Raw genomic sequence first — 22,106 nt, 5'->3', positions numbered from 1 at the left:
AGGGAAGGGAAGGGAAGGGAAGGGAAGGGAAGGGAAGGGAAGGGAAGGGAAGGGAAAAGAGCATAGCAGGCTGGCATGTGGTTCTGATGGTGGGGTAAACGAATGAGACAGAATTTTCTTTGCCGTTAGGCTTTTGTTCACAGAATGAATTTTTTATGGATCCTATCCTGTTGTCATGCAAAGATAGATCCTTCTCCTCTGGTTGAGGATACCATGCTCTTAAGCTGCAAAGGAGTATTTTTGTTTGAGAAGTGGATTGGATAGGGTGTGGGTGCTAAACCGTTTGGGATTCTGCTCATAAGGACCACAAAGTAAACGTTTGCTGGCAAGAAGGAGGAAAAAATAACAGGGAGGAGGAAAGAATAATAAAATATCTAAGAAGTATGTGGTTATGGAAATATCTGCTCCAAAACCAGAAAAACCCTGGAAGTTACAGTAGTCAGGGAGCAGCTGGAGAAAGCAACAGACAGCGCAAGCAAGAGAACATGTGGGAAACGATGGGAGATGAAGCATGAAGAGGAAGAATTAAAATCAAGTGAGAAGGAAAGAAGCCAACACCACTAAAGCTGTCGATTTAGAGTCATTAATTTGGATTTGCCCTTCTCTTTGGCTGTTTTTTTTTTAATGAATCCCTAGACAGAGTCCAGTCATTCAGCTTTACTTATTTCTGTAATCTGCCTTTGCTTGCCTGTTGGTATTCCTGAATAAGACATGTATAAGGATGAGGCAGGAGTGGGGGCTGACATGAACTGCTCTTATTTTCTGATAAAATATCTATTTTAATGTCTTACAGCCAAAAAACAAGCTTGGTGTCAGGCAAACCGAATTGAGGAAGAAAATATTAAAGGACAATATTGTGCTGAGCATTTAATCTTAACAATATCAGGAGAAATTATAAGTAGCTTGGCATTAGTCTGCAATTCTGCAATCTCATGGACCTCCTCACAAATTACTGCCAAGGGAAATGGAGAAAGGTTGAAGGGTAAGCACAGGCATATCTTAGTATCACAGAAATTGTTTGCAGGCTTCCACTGAATTTGTTGCCCATCAGTGATTTCACTTTCCCCAATCTGTGCAAATGGAATTATTAGATTAAGCTACAAGAGGTTTAGTACCCCTACATGCAAACTACAGTCAAGTAATAAAGTAATTTTACCATGTAAATGAGAATAATTAATGGTAAAAATAGTCCTAATTTTTTGTAGGTAATAAAAATTCTGCAAATCATGCCGTCATTAGAAATCACTTGCAAAGCTGCAGGTTCCAAACAGTGACTGTATGAGTGGAGTGATTCGTATCTTGCCTGTGCTCCTTATTTGACAGGGCCAAAAATACACACTTAAAATTACATTATTTAAGTACAGCTTTCAGCCCTTTAAACTGATGTACAGAAGATGACCCATCCTACATAAATGTTAACTTGAGAGCTGGTTGTTTTTAATTACAGAAGCAGTACATATTTTGTTTGGTCGTTCATTTAGGGGTTTTTCTTTGCTTGTTTGTTTAATTAAAAACCCCAGAGGACTATTAGTAACAAGTTCTGAGACCTTCTTAGTATGAAATGTATGGAAGGCATCCTCCCAAGGCAGAAAATTCAAAATGAAAGGGGAAATTCTGCTCTAAAGTTTTTTTTCTGTGGAAGGGAAGTTGATGGAGTGATTCTAGCAACCCTCTTGCTTGAGAAAAGATCTGCCTTGGGAATAAATAGTTTTCTTATAGAGGTCTGGAACTGCAGAGGCTCAGCAGTGTTGGATCTCAGCTCAGTGTTGCAGGTGGCCGGCACTAGAGGGCACAGCCTCAGCTCTGCTGGGCCCTGAGAGCATGTGGGCATGGCAGCCCTGCCAAAAACACCTTAGTCTGATTTTTTTTTCCCCAATCATGTTCCCCTTTATCTCGAGGTTTTCTTTAGACATTTGTTCCTTTTTATCTCTGCGGCCCAGTATTGCTTTCTAAATAAAAGTTTCCTGTGCTGGTATATAATTAGTCAAATTTTCCCTCTGGATTCACTCACATCATGAGAATAAACTTCAGTGGTTTATACCCCGGACAACCACCTTGCTGCAGCACAAGAAGGGAAATCCTGTCCTTGTCACTGTGAAGGCAGACAGATTAAAGAGTGGGTTACAGGATGGCATTTCCTATTTTGCCATTATATGACTGTTTGTGGCCATAGTACTGTTCATAAAATGTGGGTAGCCTCGATTTTGATGGCAGAAAACATAATTGAAAGGCATCCTAATGGAAAAGGTCCTAAGCTTTGAATTTTAATATGCATAAAAATCACGGTAAGACGACTTTATAAATTTTCTCCAGCAGGAATTATGGTCTCAATTTTGAGGAGTGCCTGACCGTTCCTTTTCTCATTTCTATTCCTAAGGCTGACTGTGTAATCCACTCTCCATACCCAGCGTCATTGTAGTAGGACTAAATCATACAGCCAAAAGCTACTGCTATTCTGCTGTGGTTAGAGTGGAGCTTTATTTTGGTAGCCAAACTGGAAGCATTGACTGGAAAAGAGTTATTATTGTGCCGCCTGGTTTTCTTGCTGCTTTGCGACTGACAAAGCCTCATTTATCACGCTTTGCATTCCAATTTTTCTTTGCACGTTTTCCAGATCATCATAACATAATTATGTTTCTGTTTCCTTCAGCCAGGGGCCGATACTTTCTTTTACTAAGGCAACAGCTGCACTGCACAACCTTGATGAATCCCCATAAGGGTAAAATGTGTCTGTGGTGCTTGTTTCTGCTTTGGCAACCCAAATGTTCAAGTTCTTTTTTATGACAAATGCTGTTCTAAAATGCACCCAACCCCGATGCTTTCATAGCATTTCTCAAAATGAGGTTTTATATTGCAAATTAGACCTGAAATATTAAGCATCCTGGCTGGTTTGTAATTTTAAAATCTTCTTTTGTAGCATTTCTGTTTACAGTGTTTGTAGGTTATAAACGATGGAATGGAATTTAGAAGGCTATAGTTACTGATGTGAAATTTAATTTTTGAATGAAACTGATTTTTTGTGTGACAATAAGCACGATCCAGAGGTCTGCTTTTCACCCCTAAAAGGCATCTTAAGGCAGCTTTCACAGTACAGGTGAATCATTTCTGTACTTGACCTCAGTTGTTCCAGCCACACTGTGATGTAAAGGGAATTATACAAACCTCAACTAGGAAGTGCACTGACTGCTAGTGATGGAAAAAGACACACAATATTTTTATTATTAGTTATGGAGATATTTTACTTAATTGTAATTTAGTACCTTGAACCTGAGATTTCAAAGTACTTGAGAAAGGAAGGTTTGTTGTTTTTTTTTGCTTAGGAGAAATCAGGGCAGAGAAAAGTAGGACTCAACGCTGGAGGCAAGCTGAGGGCAGAATCCATTCTTAATGCTCCTAATTTTGTTTACCCAATTATACCATTACTAATTCCCATTTCATCTCAAAATCTATCTATTAAAGTGCTGTGTACAATGGAAGCAGTAACTTTTTCAGTCATTGAAGATTACTCAGATTTGCAAATGTAGGGAATATTGTGTCCTGAACAAAACTACAGCCTGGATAATTGCATTCTTCAGGGCAATGTTTTCCCTACAATTTTGCTTTCTACCCAATTCTCCTGGTGTTATTATTCCTGCCACCATCATTTGAAGATTTTTTGTATTTATATATAAAAATTACAATCATTCTGTACATGCAGACAAGAGTTTAACAGATATGATCAGTCCTATCAGTCGTATTTATGTGCTCCATGTTCTAAGGATACTTTGTAATATCTGAGAGTGTTTTAGTTTTGCAGTGTCTTAGTTCTGTCCACCACATTGGTCACTGATGCAATTGCCTGAAAGGCTGTTAGATGTTGATGGGAACTCTCCCTGGCTGGCCAGGGCCAACTTCTCTCCCTGAATGGTGAGTACGGTTCTGCTGTTGATAGAAAAGGCAGTGGGCTGCTTGTTTTGGAAAGACAATGAACACATGGCTCATGAGAAGACATTGCTTTGTGCTGTTTCTTCCTTATAACCCTGAGGGAAATTCTGGCAGATTTCACTAAGATATATTTTAGATTTTTCTCTCATCTATCATCAGTTTCTTTACTGAGTCCACTCACACGTGTTCATTGTAAGATGTTCATTTTCTTTCTGATTCATGTACAGTAATTGCTTCCTAACATCTGCCTAACAGATTTTGCAAGAAAAGTAACTCTGCAAATATTAAGAAAAAAATTAATGTATGAAATCTTTGAAATCTCTATTACTGGGGTTTGTTATCCACAGCTGACTGGATTCATTTCCCAGCCAGGAAGCTGCTTCAGCAAAACAGCTGCATTAGTTATTTAACTGGAGGCCTGATCCTGCTCTTGCTCACACTGATATAAAGCAGGAATAGTACCAGGGAAAATAAAGAATATCCCTTGTGTGAAATGCACATTGGAGAAAAAATAAACATTAGGGTATGGAAAAGCAAGAGGATTGTAGCAGATACCTTGCCTTCCTGTTACAGGTGCTAGGCAGTACCTCCACATCTTGCAGAAACCTTATCCCAGATACACTGCTGGCTCCTAGGAGTGTTCTTTTACTTGGTAGCACCAAGTGGCCAACAGAGTTACGGTCCAGTTGTGCTCGGTGTTGTGCCTTAATACCATGAATTCACACATGACTTATTCTGTACTAAGCACCACAGTCATTATTGTTTGCATCTGGTTCATAATTGTTCCCTCTCAGTTATTTAATTTTTACAGTGTCTGCTACAATTACTTTATACTTTCTAGTGCAGGAAAACACACTCACTGGTTTTCCTCCTAGACTGAATTAATGCATGTGATAATTAACCCAGAGGTACAGAGAAAGGAGAAATCAAATGAACATTGCAGTGAAAAAGGGGACAAAGCTTCCCTAGTCACAGTATTTCCTATAAAAGATGACAATGTTATATCTCAGGACAACAAGGGATTGTTACCAGAATCTCATGGGCTTTAGAGATGAATGGCTTCAAGCCCCAAGGCCATTAACACCCTTCATTTGATCTTATTGTCAATTAACAGCATGTACTGTTAATAACATCAAAAGTCACAGTATCCTGGAGTTCTCCCCCCAACCCTCATCCTGTTTCCTCCAACACGAGTTATCCATTATATCTTGGCTACAGTCATTGACTCTCATGCAGCAAAGGTACCTGTGGTTTTGTTTGTGCTTTGGAGTCAGGGGCATCTGCAGTTGCTGTGGGCTTGTAATGTCAGTTCATATTCCTGTTACAGACCTGTCGGAGGGGATTCCTGAACTCCTGCACACAGGAGTCTTCCAGTCCACAGTACTATGCTTTGATATCAGCATGTGTTGTTTTTTTTTTTCACTTGTTGACTTTTCCCAGTAGATCACTGATTCTTCTCTAGAGTTACAGTAAGTTTTTAAATGGAAACTAAGGTTTGGAGATGCTACACTTTCAGACACAAGAGCAAAGACTCAGTTCATGGATGGAGATATCTGCATGAAGCTCCATCATTCCTAGAGCTTGGGAGGTTTTGAGCAGAGGAGAAGCTGCAACATTCAGCACCTGAGCCAGAGACCACGAACATTTCTTTCCCTCCTGAGCTGTGAAATGTGTGCGAGACATGCTAAACAATGTGTGTGTCCTCAGTTCCACCCCAACACCTGTGCCCAGCACCTCAAAACCAGCAAGGGATGGGACTACAGCAGCAGCTATGCTTTGGTTTAAAACAAGGATAAATTCCTAGCCTTTAATTCTGTGGGGCTCAGTCTGAAATGAGACAGGAGTGAAACCAAAACGACGATGTCTGCCCGAGTCCAACACCTCTCTCTGCACCCAGTCCAGACACGCACCCCAGACTGCACCCCGGCACTGCAGCTCTGCTGGGGCTCGTCTGCCTCTGCCTCTGCCCCCAGTTTCAAATCTCTTCAGCAATATGTTCTGTAACAATCAAGGATTTCTGGGGCAACTCCAGTAAGATTAGAAAGATATCCTTCTGCTTTGAAATATGTGAGCATGAATGATTCATTCAGCACAGCACCCCTTGGCCATTCATATCTATCTGATGATCAAATATATTTTTAATTATCAATCTATCTGAGGGGATTTTTTTTTTTCACTAGACAATGCCCAACTGTATTGTAAGAGCCATTTGGATTGAGCCAGAGAATTTGGCAGCAAGATAGGGAACATTTGGGCTTTCAACACTTAGGAACATATGGAAAGAGGTTTGGAAGACTGCCACATGGGATGTAACTTGGAAGATGCTACATTTCTTCATCCTTTTTTTGTGAAGAAAAGTAGAAGAAATTTTACTTTTTCTGAAGGATCCTAATTCCTATTTATTTTCTATGATATACTGCTGCTCTAGGATAAACCACTATGCTCAGCTGCAAGGTTTGAGCAAAATCAGCTGCATGTTTATGGGCAACTGTAGGTGGGCAGTTAAAAGGGAGACGGTAGTGGAGATCTTTCCAAGTTCTTACCTCCTAATTCATGAGATCCCTTGCAGGTGAACTCACAAAGCTGCAGCCTGATGACTCAGATCATGGGGTGAAGGAGGATATCTGGTGCCCAGCCCGAGTCAGGATGTGCACCATTTACTGAGCTCTGTGAGGATAAGGCCCTGCTGGTGGTCCTTCTTTTGCACTCCTGCTGTGACCATCTGTCTCCCTGTCACTGTGACACCCATGGCTGGACAGACAGTTCAGGCTGGCTGTGTGCCTCTGGGACAGAGTTTCACCATGTGGCTTGGAGCTCCAGCACTACATTACAAATCCCAGTCACCTTTGGGGCAGCATGGGAATGGGAGAGAGGAACCACCTCCATCTAAGTGCTCCGGAGTGGACATGTATGAACCAGCATCATCTTCATAGAATCACAGAAGGGATCAGGTTGGAAGGGACAACAGTGTGTTATCTTCATACCACTCTAGGGACAGATGCCTCATGCCCATGATGGGAGCAGTCTATGTCTCTGAGTCATTGTCTCTGTTTGTCAAAAAAATGATGCATAATTTGTTTCATATTTGATAAATTATTCACCATAACCACTGTGTAAGAAAGGGGGTTTAAATGCCTTTTTTTTTTTTTTGGTGGCTCAGTTGTATGACAGGTTGGGGGGCTGCAGCAAATGCAGAATTTATTGGAATATACAAACATGTATTTGCACAATTGGCAAGTGGACCCTGCAGCTTAGTAAATGCTAATTAATCTCTTGGACTGATAGGAAATCATCTACATCCCGGTTTAGTGATGAGAGACAAAGACCAAAGAGAGTGACAGGGGCTTGTACTGAATGGCAGATAAAGTCAGAGCAGCCAGAATTAGGGTCTTCGTTGGTGTCCTGAAGTCTGAACAACAGGATGGAGGCACTTGGGGCTTTCCCCTCAATCCCTATCTCCAACAGCTCAGTTCAGGGCAGGCTGCAGCTCTCATCCCACCTGAGTGCCCAGGTTTCCTTTCCTCAAGAAGGAATAAGAGCCATGTGGAGAAGGTGTATGCCAGCTCTGCCTGCAGAAGGGAGCTGGAAACCAGCCTGACTATGCATTCACTTCTGGGAATTGGGAAGCCCTCACAGACACTGTGTTTTGGTTATAGTCTGAGTGTTTCTTGTCCACAAATTCATTGTGGCTTTTATCTTGCATTTTCATGTGAGAATTTGTTTCAACACATGCAGTCAAATAATGACTAGACAAGACAAGTTCCTGTTATTTCTTTGCTAATGGAATGCCAGGGGTCACTAAGGTATCCCTAGGTTGGGAAAAGTATTAAGTGAAGGCTAAGATGACATCCTGGAACAGAAATTGAGCATGGAGAAATTGGTGACCAGGACAGAGGAAAGAGCATCTTCTCCCCTGTGGCAATAGCTTAGACAGAACTGACTGTCTAAGTCAGAAGAGCAAAAAAGATAGGCAAATCCCCAAATCATGTGAAAAGGAACTATTTTAGAAGAAAACCTCTGCCTTTCTGAATAAAACCTGGAAAATACCTAGTGAATTTTGAGTTTCAAGTAATTTTTTAGCCTTATATCTGTGGCCTCAGCATTTTGAGCCAGCTGAAATTTGATTTAGAATGTTTTAATATTTTGCTTCTTCTCACAGAACATACCATGAAAAACATTAATTATTCCTACTGTCTGTGGCCATAATAGCCCCAAGTTCTGCTATTCTGAGTATGGACTTCCCCTTCTGAGTTTCAGTTTTGGTGTCCATTTAGAAATCTTTTGAGCCTAACACAGTTCTATCCATAATTTTCTTACAGAGATTAAAGAGGACTAAAACTAATGCACAGAACAACCTTTCCACAAACCCCATCCAGTTACATGCTTCTTTGCATCTCCATTCCCATCTCTACTGAGCTAAAAGGAGAAAAGGTTCTCTCCTATCAGCCCGTTCCTGCTGTCTGATTAACTGGCAGCTATCACAGCTCTTCCTTTGCTCTATTACAGTTTCATTTCCAGAGGAAAAAACCCTGATGGATGTTGAGCCTCTGGATTGTGGCACCACTGCAAATAAAATCAGGTTTCTGTTTGTACCGAAGGGTTGGCAGTACCTCTCTAATCAGGCTCTCTGTTCTTTGGAAATCAACAGATATTTTGCCTAAAAGCAGTGCAGTGTAACTCAGCAATAACTGCTTGTCGGGGCTCAGGAGGGAACCCCCAGAAGAAAGACTGTAGGTGCAATTAGAAGCACTTGTGAGTAAGTTGACTTCAGGGGGTTTCTTTTGCCTTTTTTTTTTTTTTTTAAGATTGCCTGAACTTGATGGAGACTCTTTCATTTAAAAGACCGAAAGACCTACAAATTAAGCAACATCTATCCCCTAATGTGTGAAACTGCAATTTGCATACATCATGGCAGCTGCTGAGTCGGTCCTTATTACCTCCGCTGGAGTGTTAATTTAACCACAACTTTCTCATTTATTTAAATGAAAAAGCAGCGGGTGGCTGCCATGCCACATTATCTGTCAGGCAACCTGGGAATCAGTTGACAGAGCCAGAAAGAGATTTCAATTCAGAGGGGCTGCAGGGTGCTGCCCCCCGGACCGGTGGTCACAGGCAAGCTCGAGATTGCCCTTGGTCTGCTTTAAAGGTCAACACTTACCCTAAGAAAAGAAAAAAATAAAATCAATGTTGTCTCTGGACTGACAGAATAGATAACAGGATTAAACTGGAAATCTCTGTGTTTCTGCTTTTTTTCTCTCCCTATGTATCCAAACTGGCACTGTATTGATAACCAAAACATCATTACCGCTCCTGACATAATACAAATAGAAGAATCGCCATTTGTAGAGCACCCAGAGTAATGTGGTCCAACCCCACCATCAGGGCCTGAAGGCACTCTAACTCTCTGCCCAGACAGGAGGATGCCAAAGCTGCCCACACAGGACGCGCTGGGAGGAGGGAGCAGCTGTGGCAGTGAGTGGTGCCGGTGCCATCCCTGCTGCAGCCGGTCTGGAGTCAATTCCATGCATGGCTGGTGCCAAGTGGATGAATGAACATGCCAGAACTACTCATATGGGAAATAAAGCAAATGTGAGGTACCAGTCGCCAAATCAGAGGCTGTCTCACTCTCCAGGAAAAGAGGCTGAGGAGCTTCGAGGAGCTGCTGAGATGGGAGGTGTGAAGAGCAGTGGCCACACTGGGCAGTCACCTGGGTTCACAGAATCAACTGTGAGAGTCTCTTCTGAGCTATGATGATGTGTCACCACTTAATGATGCAACCGTGTAACACGGTGTATTTTTCAGCAGAGGATGAAGTTCTGCTCTTGACGACGGCAAGAGTGACAGAGGGCATGAGTTCAGTTCAGCACCTTGTTTGCGATGTTTCAGTGACAGCAAAGAAAAACCACATCCTGATGCCACTCAGAGTTTAACTGAGCTGATGTAGGTCTCTATTCTATAAAGTTCAGCTATAACTGAGTGTAGCTCATGGTTCTGCTCATGGCAAACCAGAGCAGAGCTTCACCCACGGACAGTTTGTGTGCACCCGCCCATCAGAACATGTGTCCTGCTTTTGGATGAAGTGTGACTGTAGTGTAGCTGTTCCCAAAGTCTGTACTGGTATAAACATGCTCTTGGAAACTGGTTAAATGCTTTCCTAAAAAAAGGTCTATTTTCCCAGTAGATGAATTGCTAGAAGTTGAGATTTAGAAGGGAATATTTGTTAATGCAGCGCCAGAATGTACTGGTGTCATGAAAACATTGTTCTAAAACATTGAATTCAACACATATTTCCTAAACAATGACATATTCACATCAAATGGGCCTTTTCTGTTTCTGGTGCCTACTCCTTTTCACTGTTTTAAAATACATTGTGTAAAAAGATCACACATTTGTTGAATTACCACAGATACTCTTCCTTTTGCCATTAACTTAACAAAGTTCAGGGAAAACTTTTGTCTTTGCCCACTTCTCAGCCATTCATTTTTATAATTAAAATCACCATGGCAACAGATAATGATATCAGAACAAAAGGATTATGACTTAATCACATGAGGGTGAAAACAGGCTTGGATCACAGCAGAGAGAGTTTTTAATTCAGCAAAAATATGGGTGGCACACATTCCATTTGTATCATCATAAAGTGCTGCTGAGAGCTGCCCAGCTGGTTGCCCCACTGCAAGATGGGGTGTCCCACTTAATTCAGTGATGTGCAAGAGAAATATTCAGAATTTCATGAGCAATAAAAGGAAATTTACCTTAAAAGCATTAGTATTTTTATGAAACAGGCTCATTATAGAAATTACCTGAAGAAATGCACCATAAGGGAAACATGATTATTATTATGGTAGTGGAGTGGTTTCATATAAATAAAATTCATTACATAAACATTCCATGTTAACCAGCACCATATTATAAATTGTTCCAAGTCAGAGGAGAACAGGGCAATTTAGGGGATATGGTCCATTTTTATCACAGCTGTGGCATTTCATCAGCTCACTGTTCCATCTTGGCTTCTGTGAAAGCTGTGGTATCAGATTGGATATTTTTATTTCTAAGATAAACTGAACTTTTAATAAGAACAATATGGGAGTTTAGACAATATATATCTTTGTAATCTGATCTATTGAATTTTCTGACATGAGTAAACTTTAATCACTTTGATCTTTTTCCTAGTTTTGTTCACAAATGGTATGAAATATGCTTTTAAAATTATGTACTTTAATTTTCCCTCTAAAACCAACAAACTGCTATTAACAGTTGAATGTTTCTGTACACTTCCTCTATGGCTTTTGGAAAAACTCTGTAATAAAACCATCAGACTAAAAATCTAGAGAAGGAAATACATTTCATTTTCAATTTTCTCAGAAGCTATTATGATCAATCAACCAATTAGTACGGTGAATAAATAAATTAATGCAATTTAAAAAAGAACATTCTGAAAACCCCTTAATGTCTTTCTCAACTAAAAGTATAGGCTCAACATTAATCAATTTTATAACCCTGAATTTTGCTTAATCTTTTTTCCATCTTTGCTTAAACATATGGAGATATAAATAGTGTATTATGGCCCTCTCTGTTCCCCTTTAATTTCCAGAGTACAAGATCTGCAGCTGATGTAAATCAGTGTGGCCCCGCTATTCTGGACCAATTTAGTAGATCTGTTTCTGATTTACACCAGTAGAAACAAGAAGATAGTCAGGCCTTAAAATATACAGATAACACTTGGCTGGCAATCCTTTTATGTACAACTTCTGCTCTTAGTGATTGAGCAATAGGGCTAGAAGAGAAACAGTCTGGGAAAATTTCTGTCAGCTGTGGAGACTGACAGTGGCCTTGGCTTTGAGAGTGACTTGGATGGTGTCAGTGAGCAACAGCATCTCTTCTGGTTTGGTACCCAGACCTCAGAGGTAGGTGGGAGTCAGTCTGAGCATCGCAGACGCTGGAACTGCTCCAGCCACCCAGGAACAGCTGCCACACAGAGATGTGCCCAGTTCTGTGGCAAGGTCTGCGGGGAGACGTAATTCCTGAGGTGGGCCACCAACACAAGCTGTGGCCATGCCATCCCAAAGAGGAATCTGCTGTTCCTTAGCCCTGGCAGGCTCCAGGGCAGGCAGCAGGGCAGGCAGCACACAGAGAGGGGGAAGGAGAGCAGCACTGGTGCCAGTTGGCTGTGTCCTAATGTGTCCCTGTGCCTGACATTGGAGCAGCTTCTCATCCCAGCCAGGAGCCCAGCATGGGCTATTTATAGCCCTGGCACCTCACTGCTCACCAGAAGCTCTGTGCTGCTGTGTCAGAGCTCTGTTTCCTCTCCCACCTACTCTCACGGACACCTGCGGCTCCCAGCGTCGGAAAGGTACATTTGAATCCTTTCACCACTCGGAACAGGAAAAGGAAGGGAGTGTGGTGCTGGGACAGATGGGCAATGTGAAATCACCAGGGCCAGGCTGCTTTAGGTTGCTGGTTGCATGGGAAACTTGTGGGCAGGGACACTTGAACGTATGTCTTGGGGAACCCTTAAAGATCCTGGAGAGGGAGCCTAAATGCAGTGATGCAGGGCCAGCTGCAAGGCAGTGACACGGGGAGGAGGCTGTAGGACACAGTCTTGGTGCCAAAATTGAGGCTCTCTCAGTTCCTTACAGGTCCTGCTGTCCAGTTTGTAGTGGAAATGTAAGAGATTAATAATGAAGTTAGGACAGGAACCAGTGAACAATATCAAACTTGGGGTCTGTTTGCAGCTATATGGGATTTTCCAGCAGTGTGGAAGCAGGATCAGCCTGTGGACGCAGAAATGTCAGTGCCTGAGGTCTGTACATGGTGGGAAGCTTTGCATGCTCCAGAAACTTGCAAACATCTGGACTTGCTTCCAGAAAGGAAGCTTGGAGAAACTCCTGCTTCTCCCATCAGGGTGTCTCTGTGTGCCTGGCACTGATCCCTGCTGTCAAGGGGCTGAACATTTCCAATATAAGGGTTCAGTGGGGATTGCAGGTTTAGAAGGTATCAAATATGTGTGTTAGTGCAGGGGCCATTTTGGAGGTGGTGCTGTGTTGTTGCCATGGGTAGCTCTGAATTTTTGTTTCTGTGGATATGGACATACCCAGATATTTGCTTGATAGAGATTGAAACTGAAACTTGAGAAATTTAAGGGGAAGTCTGGATTCAAACAGTAATTAATGGAATGCTGATGTCAAGTTATAAGGATTTACAATCTGCCCTTTATTCTAATTTTGCTGCTGAGTGATGAGGATATTAAGGTTTTTACATATTAGCATTTGCTCGCCAGAGGGGTGCATGCTCCAGAGTTATATAAATATTAGCAATAGGAGTTCACAATATTTTCTGTTGTAAAAATGCAAATAGAGCCTAGTTTGCACCAACTTAATAAATTATGTTTCTTTTAATTATGATACAGTGCAATTTACACTGTATGATATAACTGTTCCAGAAAGTGGACCTTTCCTAAACTCTCCAGTATATTTAGAGAAATGCAGAAAGAGAAACCTCTAAGACCTTTGCCAGGCTACTTAAAGAGCTACTGAAATGCATTTTAGAAATACATTTTCCTTCTGCTGGCATCTGTCATTGTAAAAAACTTGTGCATCCTCCTTCTCTGAATGAGCACTTTATGATTTCAATTAGTTTTTATTTGTAAGAAAAATGATCTGCATATGTGAACTATAAAAGAAATGGGCTCTGTACGTACATCTTTAGCTTCTATTGTTCTCATGCAATTAGTGCACATAATTGGCTCAGACTTGGCTTTGTTTATAGGTATTTTTTTGTGAACAGAGCTTCATCCATTTTCTACTTAAACCATGGGATTCTTTTGACTGACTTCACTGAGCTTTGAATCAGAGTAAAATTAAGGTCAGGTGAAGGCATATTTGAAAAGATGGTCCACAGGGTCTTTCATTTCCAGCTGCTTTGATTTTTTTCATGAATCTATAACAGTTTAAAAAAAAAAAAAGAGCCTGGTATTTGCTGAGATATGATCAATATTAATCCAATCCCACATCTAGGCCCCTGTCTTGGCAGTAAACGGAGCTCAAACTGTCAAATCTTCCCGGAATCAGAAACTACCCAAAGGCTTTGAAAACTGATCAAAGCATCTTCAGGTCTCCAATGGTCAATCATGCTCCCAAACACAGTTTCTAGAGCTTTGCAGACTGCTTCAAAATTCTCCCTGTTAGGTGCCAAGTTTCTCCTAGCCCAGAGAGTCTTGTTGAGTCCCATTTTATTGTTATTTTAAATTAAGAACAATGAAATGAGAAAGAAAATAAACGAAGCTGCTGCAGGAAGGCCAGGCTGTGTCTGTAGTGGTCTGAGTGGAGACAGTTGCAGGCTCTGCTGACAGTGGGATGCACACAGGGGAACACAACACTGCCATAACTACAGGAGCCTACATCTACAGGAGCAGCCTGTAGGTCAGCAGCCTGTCTTTCTGCACCAAAAGTCTCCTTTTACATCACTTGCAGCCTGTACCTGGCTAAGAAAGCTCCCATGAGCCTGCCTAGCAGCACATCCCAGTAGGACCTGGCCATGCTTGGATATAGGGAGACCTCAGACTGCCTTGACCCTGGCTCCTCAGTATCAGATGGAATGTGAAAATAAACAAGGTGCCACAGGGATGGAGGGAGAAAAATAGTTAAAGTCTCTCTCAGAAGGATATTTAAACTTTTCTTTTATGTAGGTCAATGACATAAATTGATTTGAAGTGTTCACAGCTTCAAACCCTCAAAATTCCTCCTTCCCTGGCAGCAATAAATGAGTTCAGATCACTGGAACTGTACCTGCTATGGGGCTGATCCTGGGAGACTGAGAGGGCTGAGCAAAGAGTGTTCTTTCTCTGGCTTTTATGGAAGGAGATTCCATCATCTGGCAAACCCTTTAAGACTGCCTAAACTACTTAAGGCTGAAGTTTTACATTTAAAAGCGATACAGACACTTCAGTCCCTAAATTGCACAGTGAGCTTAAGTAGGAGCCAGACTTTTAACTTAATTAGATACCTTTGGAAGTCTGATAATCCTAAATCCCCAAGTAAGTGGCAGCTGGAAGAATATGCAAAACTTCAGGAAAGGTACTGAAGCTGCTCGTAGCTATGGTGATACTTGAAACATGTCCAAGCTCTACATGTCTAATTGTCACAGAGAACCATTTTTAAGAGACACCTGTATGTTCATATAAACATAAATTTCTTAAAAAGAATCCTCTCACTTAATGCTCTGCCACAGGTCTGTGTATTTTTTCTGGACAGAATGGATGAAATTGATTCAAGAAATATTATCTGAATCAAAGCATGGAAGTAAGTGTTCCCTGAAACTGTGAGTGACCTTTTCAGCACAGATCTCCAGCCACAGGCTAGAGATTCTTCCCAGTCTGACCACCAATAACTATTCTTTGAATCTGCTTTTTCAGCCATTTGGGCATCTAATTGATGTTGATTTAGTCTGTTGATTTCATCACAATTTGTTTGCAATATTATCACATAGGACCATATCAGTAACTCAAGATAAAGTATCTAATTTATCCCTTATTATTCCTGAAAAAAATGAAGAAAATTAGATTGGATTGACACAATTTGTTCTTGATAAATAGGTGTTATAGCTGCTTTTATCACCTTGTTACCCTCTAAATCCTTATAATTCAATCACATAATAATTTCTTCTGGCATCTTTCCAGGTATCAGAATTAAGAGAATAATTCCTGTTATCCTATAGATACAGGAACATCTATAATTCCCCCAAGCTTCCTTTTTATATCTTATTCTTATTATATTTTTCCTTGTATCAAGATTAGCATTATTGTTTGCCCTTTTAGAGCACTGCGGGATCTTTTGCACGGTTTAAAATCTTGATCTTAAATGCCAGCACGGCTTTTATAATTAAACCCTGAGATTATAACATTATTATCATCTGGGTACTGATTTCTGCCTTGCTGTGGCTGTCAGCCAAATGTCATAATGCATACAATTAACAGATTTGCTTCTCAGCTTACTGATAACAAAGGAAGCACAAATAATTCATAGGCAGAGGCACCGGTTCTTTGATGTGACTGAACTCTGATCCTTTCAGCACCTGAAGGGAGGCAGGCTGAAGGCAGGGCAGCCTCATTAAGGCAAAGAAAAACAAAAAAGAAAAAAAAAGCAGAGGAGGAAGAGGAGGATGCAGGAGGTGCCCCCCACACTGGGTGCTGTGACCTCTGCCGGGCCAGGTCCTGCAGCTCCCACCCTCCCACCACGGCACGGAAAGAGGAGATTCCTTGGGAAAATACAAGAAAAACCTTTGTCCCAGCCAAAAATACAGACAAAATAATGTCTCTAATTACTAGGTAGCTTTTTTTTTCCAGAGGTTGGGGGAAATTCCTGATGAGATACTTCCATCTGGTTTACAGTGCCTTTGTGCTGGGGCAGTTCAAAGAGGCTGCAATGTAACTGAGAATCGAGGACAGCATTTATTTATAGTTTGATAACCTCATAAAAGCTGTAGAGCTGAGCTCACAGCAGTGTGCTTATTTATGTTTTAAACTGCTCATGCAGCACCCTACTGCCTTGCAAAGCGTATGCTGGAGCTCCTGCATAAAATTATATATGGCTCTTCCATGGCACAAAGGCAAAAAAGAAAAAGTGAAATTAGACTAACAAAACAGTTGATAAAAAAATTAAAGTAGCAGCCAGAACTGGAGGAAAATGAATAGCCTGGCTCTGAAATAAAGTAACATCCAATGAAAATTTGCACCTGAATCCATTTTTCACAGTAGAAGAAAAAAAATATCCCAAAACTCTGAATAAGGTGGTAACTCTGATTTCAGCTCCTGGTGACATTACAAAGGATTTGAACCTTGTGCTGGAGGTTTTATAATGACAACCCAGCCTCTGGCACAATCTCAGAGCAGTCTCTCACTGGAAATTATATTTGTATCACATTTATCCTTTCTTTTAATATCAATGTACCATCTTTCCCCCTCTGTAACCCAGAGGGAAAGCAAAGCAGCACTGTTTCATTATTACCCTTTAATAGTCTTTCCAGTGATATAAAGGAGAATATTAATATTCTTCCAGTGACCTCACCTAAACTCTGCTAAAAGCCAGGAGGGAAGTGACAAGTTTGCAGCTAATGTACAGGGATGAATTTCTGAAGTTAATGGAAGCATTTCACCTCTGGGTTTTAATCCTGTTTTCTTTTTAACCTTTTAACTTCAGTTTCCTCAGCTGTCGGATGGAGAAAGTAGACTTACATACAAGTCAAAAGCATGATTTTATTGAGTACAGTTCAGTCAGGAGCTTGCTGTGCTATCAAAGCACAGAAATGAAGAAGGTGCATTCTGACAAGGAAAGGCAAATACTGTCTTCTTGAAAATGTGAGGTAACCACACTTTTCCTATAGCTCTGTCTGGGTAAGCAGCATTGCTCTGCAGAGCTTACTGAGGTGGGTGAAGACAGGTTGGAGGGTTGCAGGCAATCCTGCCTGCAAGGTGGACCCTCCTTGCACAATTCTGCCCAAGGATGAGGTGATGGTTGAGTATGGACCAATTCCAGGAGAAGAGGAGCCTCACTCTCTACCATTCCCAGGCTGTACATAGTTCTGCTGCTGAGGAGCCCACCTGCCCTGGGTGCAGATGGACAGTGCCTTCATTGCCTGGGTAGTGGGTGTAGGACCTATCCATCAGATAATTAGTACCTAAAGTAGTACATAAATGACATGAGCTACACTGTGCCTCAAGATTCCTATTGCTAATGTCTTACTGATGAAAGAGAGGAGAAAACGACTGCGAGCATGTTGTGCCAGATATGCTAATCACTGGTATGAACACTTAAAATTCACAAATCTGATGAACAGTGTAATCAAAGACAAAGCGTTGCTCTTAAGAAAGCTAAATTAACAGTGAAAAAAAACCCTTAAAGGTGACCAGCAAAGGAAATGAAATCGTAACTCAGTTCTACACACACAGCTTCTTCCTGATCTGCACAAAAGTCTGGGAAAGATGACGGTGATTAATCATCTCACTTGTTCTTCACATTAGAAATGCACATTTTGACCATTATGGAAAAGCTGGGGGATGTGTGATGATCTGACATCACAAAAGAGAAAGGAGAGAAGTTGATCATTTTGGAGGAAAAGTCCTGATTAGTCAGATTGCAAAACAGAATTGGGGACTTGTTGGTAGTTACCAACACTTTCTCACAGTTGGAGAGTGAACAACCTGTTTCAAGGCACTACAGCTCATCTTCTTTAAGGTGTCTGTGCTTATGATCGTTGAGATATAGTGTGGTTCCTTTATCATAATGCGGTGAAGATCAAATATTATGAGGTGATAAAATAGCACAAAGGGAAAACAATAAACATCTAATTATCATGTAGGATTTAAAAAAGAACATTTTCTATCTCATAAAAGACTTCTTCTGACTGTAAAGATTTCTCCAGAGGCATTTGATGCAGGATTAAGACCTGTATTTTCTCACATGCAATATTTAATTTCAGTGGAGCCAGGGAAAAAATAAAGACCAAAAAAAAATGTAGATTTCAAAGTGCCATTGCTGTATTTTTTGTACTCAACTTCCTGTCTTTGATCGTTTTTTAGAAGAGATCAGAGCTTGGCCCACATCCAGACTATAAAATTAATGTTTTGTCTTCCAATTCCATTTTTAAAATCTGGTAATAACTCAGATTCATTTCTCAGATTTGTTGCTTCTAGTTCTGGATTTGGAATATGGAAAGAATTGATAAAATCAAGGAAATGCTAGTCTTCAAGCATACTTGGCTTTTAATTTAGCACTCAAAATGAGGAATCTGTGTAATTTGCAGAATGATGACTACTTGCAAACCCAACTGAACAGCTAAAAGAGTAGGTTTGAGTTTGATGATATGTAGATTTCCTTTTCACCTGGGAAATAACTATAGTATTTTAAAAAAACATCTATCTAAATCTGTAGAGAAATCTGGACTGTTTTTAAAAATACATTTAGATGGATTTCAAAGAATTTCATGTGCTTATTTTTTATGTCGATACATATTTCTTTGATGAAACTAAGACTTCTCTTTGTGCTGCCAGGATTTGAGAAAACCAGTTCAATCTGCCATACGAGCCCCTGATCCTGCAAATATTTAAGCTGGTGAGGAATGTTATTCATTTCAACAGTCTCATTAAGCACTTCATATCATGTTTACAATGTGTTTCAAACATGACTATGCCACAGCTTTAGGACTTGTTCGAGTATTGGTGATTCATGACACGAGTCCTTAATGCATTTCCAAAACAGAACTGTCTCATGACCACATTAGAGGCAAAAACTGTGCTAAGGACTGGTATCCCTCAAGTGACGGGTAAATGCCATTCTCCCACTGAACCTCTACCACTGTACCTCAAATTCTGCAGCTTGCTTATCTGAAAGGCAAAGAGGTTCACTACAGTATCTCCCACTCAAAAAAAACCCCCAAACCCCAAACATAAATAGGACCATGGAATTCCTTGTTTTTTCCCCATAAATAAAACTGGAGGGAATATGTGAATAATTACAATTTAATTAAAAATCTCCTTTGAGCTTCCAGTAAGTAGAACCACAACTCTGTGAATTTGCAGCACATAAACATCCCACTGAGAAGCAGGAGTACAGCTCAAAAGCTGGACCCCATTTATTGACCCTTTGTTTATCCCAAAGGACACCAGTAGCAACTCTGCAGAAACCAGTGACCTATGCTTTGGTGTGAAAGAGTAAGGAATCTGGCCAATGGGACCAAGTTGCTTCCTGCCAATTTGCCACCATCCTTTGGGGCTGAAAGCTGTCTCTGCCCAAACCATTGTCTTGGCTCTCTCAGCTTGGAGCCTGGGGAGAAGCTACTGGTGAAATGGGGAGTGATGGGACACAGACAAACCCACTGGTAAAGTGAGGCAGCAGCTTCCTGACTGCTTTGCAAGGCTGTAAGTACAGGGTTTTTGCATCAAAACTGTTCTGCAAACTGGTACCCAAGCCTGCTGTAAGGCAGAATATTAAATATCCACACATCCACTTATGGCTCTGTGAAGTGCCAGGGAACTGGGTGGTACTATTTATTTCCCACCTGCTTTGCAGAGGTGTAGATCACTGCGAAAAATAGAGAAACAAGTCTAACGTTTTTCCATTTTTTAATCTTGTCAAACTCTTTTCTGAAATCTCTGCTTAGACATAACTCCTAATTTGAGAAATGCTGTGAACACTGAGAATGCCTCATTGCAGCAGTCTCACTCAAGGGCCTGTTGGAAACACGAGGTACTTTCATCACTAAGCAAGGACTAATGTTCTTCAGGTGCCTAAGAGACAAAACTTGAATAGCCAAGGGACTAATGGACTGATCTAGAGTTCATTAAAGTCAGGGGAAATCTTTCCCTCAATTTTAACAGGCTCTGGATCAGCAACAGTGAAAGGAGGCAGAAGGCAATTGGAAATGACTGCTTTGAAAGGAAGTCTATAATTGTCTTTAAATAATCACAAAACTTGGGGTTAGGTATTGAATACTGAAGGTCATTAGAAGTGTTGATTTTTCTTATTTTTTTTCTTGGAGATATTGAACCTGAGACCTCACCATAATTTTACATACTTTTTGTGCATTTCTGATTTATATCACACCCTACAGAATGACTATCTTTAGATATTAACAGCAATATTCATTTGCCCAATAATTTGTTCCTGTTGACAGTGTTATGCTTCTATTTCTAGAAACATTCCCAATGAAGACCTTGAATTCTGAGGATATCTAAAGAGAGGAAGTTTGAAGGTCAACCATGGATCACAAGGCTGAGGAGAAAAGGAAGCAGCACCACAGCTTGACTTTATTAGAACAAGTAAAGGGAATGAAGGAATCGACACAAATAATTGATGTTGTGCTCGTTGCAGAAGGTGAGAAATTCCCCTGCCATAAGGTGGTGCTGGCTGCCTTCAGTCCCTATTTCAAAGCCATGTTCACCTGTGGCTTGGTTGAATGCACGCAGAGGGAGGTGGTGCTGTATGACATCTCTGCAGAGAGCGTGTCCACGATCCTCCACTACATGTACAGTGCGGATTTGCTCCTCACGAATCACAACGTGCAGACTGTCGCACTGGCCGCGTATTTCATGCAGATGGAAGATGTTTGCAACATGTGTCAGAAGTACATGATGGACCACATGGATGCTTCCAACTGTGTGGGCATCTACTACTTTGCGAACCACATCGGGGCAGAAGATTTGTGTGACCAAGCACGGAAATACTTGTATCAGCATTTTGCTGAGGTGAGCTTGCAGGAAGAAATATTAGAGATTGAATTCCAGCAGCTGATGGCTCTCATAAAGTCAGACGATCTGAATATTTCCAGGGAGGAGAGCATTCTGGACCTTGTCATTAGATGGGTCAAGCACAGCAGAAAGTCACGTTCGGAACACCTTATTGAGCTCCTCAAGCAAGTGAGACTGGTACTCATCAGCCCTTCCTTTCTTGTGGAAGCCCGGAAAAGGAACACAATGATTCTGTGCAATTCAGAATGCAATGACATGTTTGAGGAAGCACTGAAAACCATCAAACTATCCAGCCACCCTTCCCTCAGCCTGCGATATGGCATGGAAACCACTGATCTCTTGCTCTGCATCGGCAACAATTCTCTCGGTATTAGGTCCAGACATGGTAGCTATGCTGATGCCAGTTTTTGTTACGCTCCTGCAACACGAAAGACTTACTTCATTTCCTCTCCAAAGTATGGAGAGGGTTTAGGATGTGTTTGTACTGGTGTTGTCACTGAGAAAAATGATATCATTGTGGCAGGAGAGGCAAGCGCTGTCAAAATGTCTAGACAAAAGACCAGGAACATTGAAATTTATAGGTGTGTACCTTCTGTCAGAAAATCCCTGATTATTTAAAAATTTTAAATCTAAATAATGTTTCTGGGGACAAAAAAAAAAAAAGTCCATTAGACAAAGCGTTCTGTCCTTGAAATTATTTTTCCCAGAGATTTTGATTACCTTAATCAGTCTGTCACAATTTATTTTCGTATCACTGAATTATATACATACAACCAAATCTTGATGCATTTTCTCCTGAAAGATAGAGGATTTATTCTTATGGATTTACTCTTTCTCTCTCTGTTTAAATGAGCTTGATTAGATCAATGCATGTGGATTTTATATTCTCCTTACTCAAATCTCAATGTTTTCCAAGGATACTTCTTTTCTAGGTCACTGG

The 22,106-nt window shown here is 41.0% G+C and overlaps 2 protein-coding genes across 6 annotated transcripts in view; one reads left to right on the top strand and one right to left on the bottom strand.

Annotated features, from left to right (window-relative positions):
* MGLL (monoglyceride lipase) overlaps positions 1 to 22,106 on the bottom strand; it is a 108,901-nt gene that overhangs the window by 67,351 nt on the left and 19,444 nt on the right. The window lies entirely within an intron of this gene.
* The window catches only part of KBTBD12 (kelch repeat and BTB domain containing 12), a 57,631-nt gene continuing 47,722 nt past the window's right edge, over positions 12,198 to 22,106 (top strand). For 2 of the 3 annotated variants that reach the window (XR_001875751.1, XM_017820542.1), the window contains exons 1-2: positions 12,198 to 12,277; positions 20,613 to 21,747. Coding sequence is in view for 2 of the 3 variants with exons in the window: in XM_017820542.1 (XP_017676031.1) it covers positions 20,678 to 21,747 (1,070 nt within the window). In the remaining variant the exon portion in view is untranslated. Of the gene's footprint in view, positions 12,278 to 14,940; positions 15,225 to 20,612; positions 21,748 to 22,106 lie in introns of those variants that run through there. The other variant, XM_017820543.1, reaches the window with a different exon arrangement.

This window comes from Lepidothrix coronata, unplaced genomic scaffold (assembly GCF_001604755.1).
Source record: "Lepidothrix coronata isolate B3197 unplaced genomic scaffold, Lepidothrix_coronata-1.0 Scaffold84, whole genome shotgun sequence".
In the NCBI taxonomy this organism is placed as follows: domain Eukaryota; kingdom Metazoa; phylum Chordata; class Aves; order Passeriformes; family Pipridae; genus Lepidothrix; species Lepidothrix coronata.
Note: the sequence above shows the minus strand (reverse complement) of the source record. Positions and strands in the feature narration are given on the sequence as shown.